Below are 9203 nucleotides of genomic sequence, written 5' to 3' on the forward strand. Positions count from 1 at the left end.
GTTAGCTATTAAGTGAATATGCTAAGTCACATGTGGCACAGGCTAGATAATCTCAGAGTGATAGATTTGACCCTATTGCGCAACTCTCGTTTGAGTCTAACCGTTATAGGGATGAGTCTGTTACTTGAATGATTATCTGATCTCTGTTGCATGTGGCTATATTCATGAGGTAGCTAGTTGATATTACTGGGAATCTTTCAGCAGCTGAGGATTGGGTGAGTTCGGGAACCTAGGGAAGCCTAGGATATATTTCAGTGAGTTAGTAGTGAGGCTCAATTAGACTTGGGTGTACCAGTTGAGGAAGTGACTCGGAGGATCCGAGAGGATTGCTGAGGAAAGTATGGATAAGTGTGGAAGGTAGTATTGGGCCCGTACTACTGAAAGCACAGGATTCATACCCGAATCGGTGAGAGTCTTGGAGAATCTGAGAAGCTTCAAGGAAGAGTTTGTGACCCGGTTTGGGGACATAGGATGTTATAGTTGTTGCAGCTTAGCCATTGGCAAGTGAGTTAGTGAGCGTGGTAGGGTGTCAGACCCTAAGGGATATGATTTCCATAAAGTTGCAGATGTGAGATCGATTTGGAGCAATTTGAGAAGAGAGGTTTGTGCTAGGTGTGTATAGTAAGGGTATCGGAAGAGATCCATGAATTCTGATCATCAGGTGAAAGGCCAACAGGTCCGGAGTCAGTGCAGCACGTACAAGACAGTGCACAAGGGAGTTTGTCCCTCCGAGGTTTTAGGCTACTTCAGGGTAGCAGGGTTGATCATGTCAGCAGAAGGTGATTAGTATTCCTCCAGATGTTGCAGACATGTCATCTTCTATTGCTACTAGATGGATGTTGGGGATACATATCGCGTTGGAGTTATGAGTAAGTTTGGATAAGTTAGATCTCGGGTCGGTTTCCTGCTAGTGTTTGGGTTATCAAGGATCATATATGCCATCCTGCATGCCGAAAAGTCGTTGATGAACCTATAGAGGGATGCATCTTGCGTAGTGGGTTCCGCGTGTACCGTTATCATTCTAGATCTTTGTCGAGATTTGTGCAGAAGTGTTTTTTGGAAGATCCTCGGTCAGGGTTAGAGTGATAGTTCTCCAGTGAAGTTAGCGTTCATGGGTTCTATCATTGTTCAGGTATGGTTGGTAATTGTCTATGGATGAACTTTGGAGTTCAAGGCACTGCCGTTGCTAGGACAGAGCTGGTGATATGAAAAGGGTAGTGTCTGTTGTGGGTGTTAGATGCATAAGTGGTTGGTCATCGCATGTTCAAGAGAATTGTATTTTCGCATGGGCTGTGTTCGGTTAGAGTTTAGTGGTACTGCAAGATTGGAAATGATAACGAGGATTCGTCAACCAGAGTTAAGATTAGGACCTTCAATTGACAACATGGGAGATGGATTGAGGCGTTAGATTGGACCAGATTTCAAGAGTACTCTTCAAGATTTCTGAGGATGGGCGATCTTAAGGTTTGATTGGTGATGGATCGCTAGCAATGGTAAGTACAAGTTGTCATCAAGGGGATACTAGGAAGCGAGAAGGATTGGAAATCCTTCAATTCTTGCGTGCAGTGAAGACTTAGTCGAATCTAAGTGGGGGAGAGACTTTTTATAAAGTTCTCCAATGTGAGTTCTGGTTGAGCGGGGTGCAATCTCTTGGGCACCATGTCAACCAGAAGGGTATTCTAGTTGATCCGACCAAGATAGAGGCCGTGATGCAGTGGGAGATTCTGAGGCCTCCATCTGAGATTCGGAGTTTCCTGGGTCTAGCAGGTTCTTACCGGAGATTTACATGGGACTTCGCTGAGATTGCGGTTCCTTTGACCCGACTGACCAAGAAATCGATGGCCTTTCGTTGGGGGCCTGAGCAGCAGGCAACCTTAGAGACTCTCAGACAGCGGTTATGCGAGGAACTTATTCTGACCATGCCAGAGGGTGTAGATGATTTCGTGGGTTACTGTGACGCTTTGATCATGGGCATGGGTGCAGTACTGATACAGTGGGGTCACGTGATAGCAGGTTTCGGGAACCAGGTTAGAGTTCTGGTTAGAATTCAAGCTCAGTTGTGTGTTAGGTCGAGTGCGTGTTCGACCGGTATGGAAAGTGTTGTAAGACTATGGGGGTAGCCGTAGCATTCACTAGCGATCAAATAGTATGGAAAGTGTTGTAAGACTACGGGGGTAGCCGTAGCATTCACTAGCGATCAGATAGTATGGAAGGTGTTGTAAGACTACGGGGGTAGCCGTAGCAATTACTAGCAGTCAGATAGTATGGAAAGTGTTGTAAGACTACGGGGGTAGCCGTAGCATTCACTAGTGTCCAGTTAGCATGGGAAGTGTTGTAAGACTGCGGGTGTAGCCGTAGCATTCACTAGCAGTCAGATAGTGATAGAGTGTTGTGAGGCTGCAGATGTAGCCGCATCATTGGCTAGGTTAGTAGATAGTGTGAGCGCGTTGTTAGGATGCAGAAGGAACAATAATACCCACCAGTTCGGGTGTAGCAGTAAGGATAAGGAAATCCACGGATTGGATTTCGGAATTACCCAGATGGATTAGATCTGGTTGAGCCAGTGATAGGACTGTAGGAGCGCCACTACAGTTATGGGATCAGGAAAGCAATGGACTGTATAAGATTACGTGTGAGATAAGGCTACCATTGGTCAGGTAGAAACCACTTCCATCCTTGGATTTGATGATAACAGAATTCGACGTATGGATCCGATCGGTTAGATCAAAAAGTTGCTAGAGTAACAATGGCATGATAACTAGTTCCACAGGAGGATTTCGTTCTGAAGTTGTGTGAGGCGACTAAGTGGGATTCCTTTGGCTCCGCAGCCGGGCCGGAACCCGATATTTCAGATGATTGGCGAGCAAATTGAGACCCACGAGGTCTTGATAACTTGTGCGAAGCAGCCATGTGGCAGCATACTGCTTCAGGCAGTTCAGTGTTCGGGCAGTTTCAGCGTCTGGGCAATATTAGTATTTGTGATTTAGGTTGAAAGTACATATGTAATAGCTGGTTGATTAGGAAGTGACAAGTCACTCACAGCGGGATTAGCCGAGCCTTAGCGAAGAAGAAGTGATATGCAGGGGTAATTAGGTCTGTGATCCTGTTTTATAGTGGGAACCTCGAACTATCAGAAGTTGAGTAGACAGTTGATGGGTAAACAGACTGGATTTGTCGTTGATGATTTAGAATGGGTGGTCTGTCAGGGATTCAGACCATCTCGAGACAACAGATTCAGACGAAGTGGAAGTGAACTTGTTGCGAGGGATCTGTTCACCAATAGATTTTAGGGCCTTGCGGAGATTGGTCACAGCTACCCTGGGAAGGCTGGGGTGTACTCTGGGATGGTGACCATGTTACTAGAGTTGTTGGGTGTGTAAGAAATAGTATGGAGTGATTTCGAGGACGAAATCTAATTTAAGTGAGGGAGACTTGTAACACCCGTTTATTTATTGGTTAAATGAATAAAATAATGAACGAATAGAATCCCGAACATAAATAATTATATATCAAAGGTTGGTCTCGAAGAGCTAATTGTTACAATTTTAGAAGTCAGAGGTTAAAAGTGTGAGTTCCGGACTCAGTTTATAATTATTTATAAAGACAGGGGCTCCGTGGTAATTATTTGGATTTAATTTAAAAGAAAATGAGGTGGAAGGGCTGATTATGTCATAATTAAGATATTGGGGGCTGTTTGGTCATTTATGGGACTTATTATGAAAAGTATTTGCCATGGAGGGACTATATGGTAACGTCTAGGACTTGAATTGTTATGAATCTTGAAGGTTGGGGGCTGTTTTGTAAATTACAACTTTGAATTGGGAAAGATTGCAAGGGGAAGGACTAAATGTGTTAAGTAAGCATACGTTTGAAAGGAACACGGGACATAAACCCGTCATTCCCTTCCCTCCCGTCTTCCTCTAAACACGCCTAACCCTAATGCTTCACTAGCCGCCACCATGAGAGACCTTCCAGCCGCCATCGATCTCCTTGCCGGCGAAGCCAAGGGGGTTGCGAGCCTGAGCCGACCACCACAACTCTTTTGCCGGTGACATCGTGAACGGCCAAGAGGACTACTGAGATTGAAGTTGGAACTGTGAACGATGAAGAGAAGGTTGCGAGGAACCATAATCCCCTAGTAAGATCAGCCTCATCTCGTATTTTCGTTTCCCTCGAGCTGTTTGACGTCATACGCGCCGCCGTTGCCACCACGTCGCGCCGCCACCACTGCCATGTTCGTGTTTCTCATGAGTTCGAGTGCGCTACTGCTTCAAGTCCGAGTAGTGTGCGTTATTTCATGGGCATGTAGTCGAGTGTTCATGTAGTTGTTGTATTGTGATGGTTATTGGAGCGATCTTGGTCGGAAAACCCACCGCCACCACCTCAAGGTGGTGGCTGCCACCGCTTCTGCCACCTCCGGCCACCATAGGGTGGCTGTGTGTGTGTGTGTTTAATCCGTTTAGTGTGTTTATTTCTTGGGTTATAATTGTAATTTGGAAATGAAATAATAAAAGAAATTGGAAACCACCACCTTAGGGTGGTGGCTGCCGCCTCCTGCTGCCACCGGCCGCCATGTCGGGTGGCGGTGTGCTTGTCTTGTGAGTTGACTCGGTTGGGGATGCTTGAAACCCTAATGGACCTTGTTAGCCTAATGGGCCCAATGAAGTCAAATGGGTTTAGTGAAAACCCTAATGAGTCTAATGGACTCTAATTGGCCCAATAAAGTCCTAAATAACCTAAAAGTCCAACAAATTAATAAATGGGCTAGTATATGGGTTGGAAACCCTAATTAGGGTTTTCAATAAAACCCTAATTTAGGGAATTAGTCAGGACACACGTAATTATTTAATAACTTGAAATATTAAATAATAAACATTGGCAAGATTAATCTAAGCGATATTGGACTTAATGGATTAAGTCCTTAGAGGAATAATTCCTTAATGGGTTAAGTAGGAAACTTAACCCTAATCATCATTTTACGTAAAACCCTAATTTCATTTGGGCCTTGATGATTGGATTATTAATGGGCCATCCAAGAATAATCATATGGAATAAAATCATTTAATGGGCCTAGGGTAAGGCCCATGTAAGGTGTTGGGCCCAATTTGGAAATTTGGGCCATAGATGGGCCTTAATGATTATATAATGTTAGGCCTTAGAACAAGATCGTGTATAGGCTTGGGCCCAATTTGGAAAATTGGGCCATATGTTGGGCTTTGATTCCTAGTTGGCTTTGGGCCTATGGATTGGGCCTTGGGCTTAAATAAGCCAAGCCTGGGGTAATGTAGTAATTATCCAAGTATGTATTATGGTTATGTGTTGGGACCCAATTATTAATTGGGTGTTGTTTTGGTGTTGACAGTTCGGGAATCTATCATCCAATAGCTGGGGTTGAGTCTGCTGGACTTCAGCAAGTGTGGGATTGCGTCCTCGGGACTTCAGCAGTGTGAGGTGAGTTACCTTCCAGTAGCGGTAGGTCTACGGCCACAATGCCGGCCCACCAGTAAGAGTTGTATGTTAGATGATTGTCTTTGTGATATCATCTAGGTTTGCTACTACCTGATATGTTTATATGCTGGCATGATATGTTATATGTGATAGTAGTAGAGTTCGGTTGTTAGGACCGAAGGGTAGGCCAGACACCCCAGATATGTTTGACAGTATGTGATGATATGTTTATATGTTGGCATGATATGTTATATGTGATAGTGGTAGTAGGAGGGGAATAGTCCCCAAGTTCGGTTGTTAGGAACGAAGGGTAGTTCGGACACCCCAAATATGTCTGATAGTATGTTTATGTTATGATATATGTGATAGTAGCAGTAAAGGGTGGAATAGTCCCCGAGGGTCGGTTGTTAGGACCGACGGGTAGGTCAACACCCCTGAATGGCTTGACACGGGTAGGTTAACACCCCAAAATGGCTTGACATGGGTAAGTCGGCACCCCAAAATGGCTTGGTACGTGTAGGTCGGCACCCCAGAATGGTCGTACTAGGTAGGTCGGGCACCCCCAAATTATCTGACAATATGTATGCTTTGTGATTGTATGGTATGTGGTATGATGGGGGAACTCACTAAGCTTCGTGCTTACGGTTTTCAGTATTGGTTTCAGGTACTTCGTGTTTAAAGGAAAGGAGCCGGCTTGATCGCAGTGCATCACACTATGTTTTCCGCACATGATATCTTTGGGATTACACTCTGATATGGTTCTATGATAATATGTTTTGATTATTGACACTTTGGTTTGACACGAGATATTATTATGAATGTTTTTACATTGATGGTTTTATGTAATAACTTATTTAAAAATGAAAATTTTGGCCTTGAAAATTAGGATGTTACAGCATCCATCCATGTGAAATACACATTGTGAAAATATTAGGCAAACCTTCTACATAATGGCAAAATAACCTCATATTAACACCTAAACAAAGAAAAAGAACGATCATGAATGATATTTTGAAGTAATATGAATCCTTACCATACAGTTTGTCAACATTAGTGGGAGAATTTTTAGGTCTTATACTCCATAATGTTGGACCCATTCTCAATCTTCAGACAAACTAACCCTAACGAACAGATCAAGAATAAGGAAGGATAATGAGGTTTCTTGGGATGCTTGAGTAGGTACACCAAAACGTTAGAGTATGATAATGATGGATACTAATGTAATTAAGAGGGTGCCGACAATGTAAAACACCAACGCAAATTGACAAAAATGCCCCTCATGTGAGGGGCACGTGATGGTGTTTGACGACTTAAATAAATGCCGTATGCCTCAGGGATGGCCATTGCAATTTAGTAAAACCACAAGAATGGGTCCTATCAAAATTCCAAGGTTGGACCAAACCTTCGAATTTCGAATTGGCACAAAGTACAGGGACCAAAACTGTAATTTACTTTTTAGAAAAAACATGCGTCTTAGGAAGGTTTTGTCGTTTCTACAAAAACGTCGTCCGCGAACTCGCCACGCTCCGAATATGTTTTCCAGTTAATAAAGATTCACGGCAGCCACGCACTTGCCGATGAACCCAACGCCACCAGAATCTATAAAACACGGTTCCTCGAACCAAGACACTGAAGCATAAGATTGCATGGCTAACCGTCGACGCCCCAACTCCTCCGGTTTCCAGCAGCATACCTCTCAATCCACGGCACCTGGTGGCTCCTCCGGTCGCCACCCAGTTTACCGTGGTATCCGTTTGCGAGCTGGAAAATGGGTTTCTGAAATTCGTGAACCGAACCAGACCAAGCGCATATGGCTTGGCACGTATGCCACACCGGAAATGGCAGCAGCTGCTTACGACGTGGCTGCATTGGCACTCAAAGGTACGAATGCAGTTCTAAACTTTCCAGACTCTGTTATTTCAAGTACACTTCCAGAGAATCCAACTGCTGATGACATCCGTGCAGCAGCTGCGAGAGCAGCTGCCGCTCGAGCACCGGGATATGAAACTGGTGGTGGAAGCACGACGTCGGTGGGAGGTACAAATACAGCCCCTCCTGGTGCATATATGGACGATGAACCCAATCTGTGGTCTGACATGGCGGAGGGAATGCTGCTAAGTCCACCAAGGATGGATTCCAGTCCGCCACCTGATGATGGAACAGATCAGTCCGGTGGAGGCAATCTATGGAATTACTAAAAGCTAGCAAGCTAGCTAGCTAATAAGTAACAACCGGTATGCATGCAATATGAATCCTAAATGTTTTCAGACATCACTTTATGTTGTTTTCGTGTGCCTTTTTTGTTCTTTTAAATAATTTCTAATTAAAAGCTTCCGTACGCTGGCAACAAAAAGCCATAAGGTGTGGGAGTATTCTGGGTTAATGTAACGCACAAGTAGTAACATATACGACCTAATGGGCTGTGAGTGTGACTGTTATCTTATAATAAACACCCGTTGATTTGTAGTCTTTTTATTATTACCTTAACTTACATTTTATGGTTAGTTAATCATGAGAAGTTTTAGTATGATGGTTCACTTGTTTGACATGATTATCAGTTAAATTTGTTGTGAAACATTATTCTAATCACTATAATTAAGCCTATATATATATATATATATATATATATATATATATATATATATATATATATATATATATATATATATATATATATATATATATATATATATATATATATATATATATATATATATATATATATATATATATATATATATCCCTATCTAATAAACAAAACCTGTTGTCCACATGTCTTATCAAAAATTCATTCTTCTGCCCCTGCTTCATTAAACAGAGCGTTACATATTACATATGGAAAACAAAAACAGAAAATATGGAAATATGGAAATATGAAAATTAGATTGCATATTGAAATTGGATTACATATGGAAATACGGCAATATGGCAATTTGAAATTTGGAAAATGGAATATGGATACATATCTTATTATAGTATGATTATCAATCGTATCCCTTACATTTAATTTTGAGGATTATGTCGATTTGATCATATTATTCTCAATATATACTTGATTCATACGATATGAATCATTCTTTACAGCATTGTCTTCCAACAATCAAGCATCATCGACAATCAGCGACTTCAATTCTTCGATAAGTTTCTGCTTCTCAATTGTGCTTCTCAATATCTGTGTTAATCATAATTGAAAATTATTTCTGTTACTTAATGTGTATGCGTGTGTCTCAGAATTTAACTGATACCTTATTCGTATTTCACTATGAGATGAGATACCGTCGTAAATAAGAACGATCAAAAGAACAATTAAAAACTTATTTAACAATCATAATTCGTCTTAATATGGTTCTGTACATGTTTAATTTGCGCATTAGATAACAAAAATTGATTTTTCAAGTCAACTATATACGATTTTCATTCATTTTGTGTTAGTACTTTTATGATTTCATCTTAAATTCTATTATCAAGTCAACTGTCTTCATGTGAATTATCATTGAATAGACTCTTAATCAGTTGAAGTATATTGGTAAATGATATGTTTAATTTGATTGGCATTTTCCATTATACATGCAGTAGCATCACATGGCCTAATAATAATGTGGTGTTGTGCTAATGAAAAAGACATTAGAAAAATGAGTGAAAGAATATGATGAAAACCACAATAATGAAAGAAATGTGAATTACTTTTACTGATATCAACTGGTGGAGGGGATTTTTGTCCTTTACAAAGGAACCATACAATGTCCCAGCAGAAA

The 9203-nt window shown here is 41.7% G+C and overlaps 1 protein-coding gene across 1 annotated transcript; it reads left to right on the forward strand.

Annotated features, from left to right (window-relative positions):
• Positions 1-6984: 6984 nt before the first annotated feature.
• On the forward strand, positions 6985-8000 carry LOC111913243 (ethylene-responsive transcription factor ERF026). Its single transcript, XM_023908959.3, has one exon. It carries the CDS (start codon positions 7095-7097, stop codon positions 7644-7646), a length of 552 nt encoding a protein of 183 aa, XP_023764727.1. The 5' UTR covers positions 6985-7094; the 3' UTR covers positions 7647-8000.
• The last annotated feature ends 1203 nt before the right edge of the window (positions 8001-9203 follow it).

This window comes from Lactuca sativa, chromosome 5 (assembly GCF_002870075.4).
Source record: "Lactuca sativa cultivar Salinas chromosome 5, Lsat_Salinas_v11, whole genome shotgun sequence".
Classification (NCBI taxonomy): Eukaryota; Viridiplantae; Streptophyta; class Magnoliopsida; order Asterales; family Asteraceae; genus Lactuca; species Lactuca sativa.

Excerpts from the sequence above, each read along its gene's own strand:
- LOC111913243 (XM_023908959.3), top strand. The coding sequence starts at position 7,095 with ATGGCTAACCGTCGACGCCCCAACTCCTCCGGTTTCCAGCAGCATACC.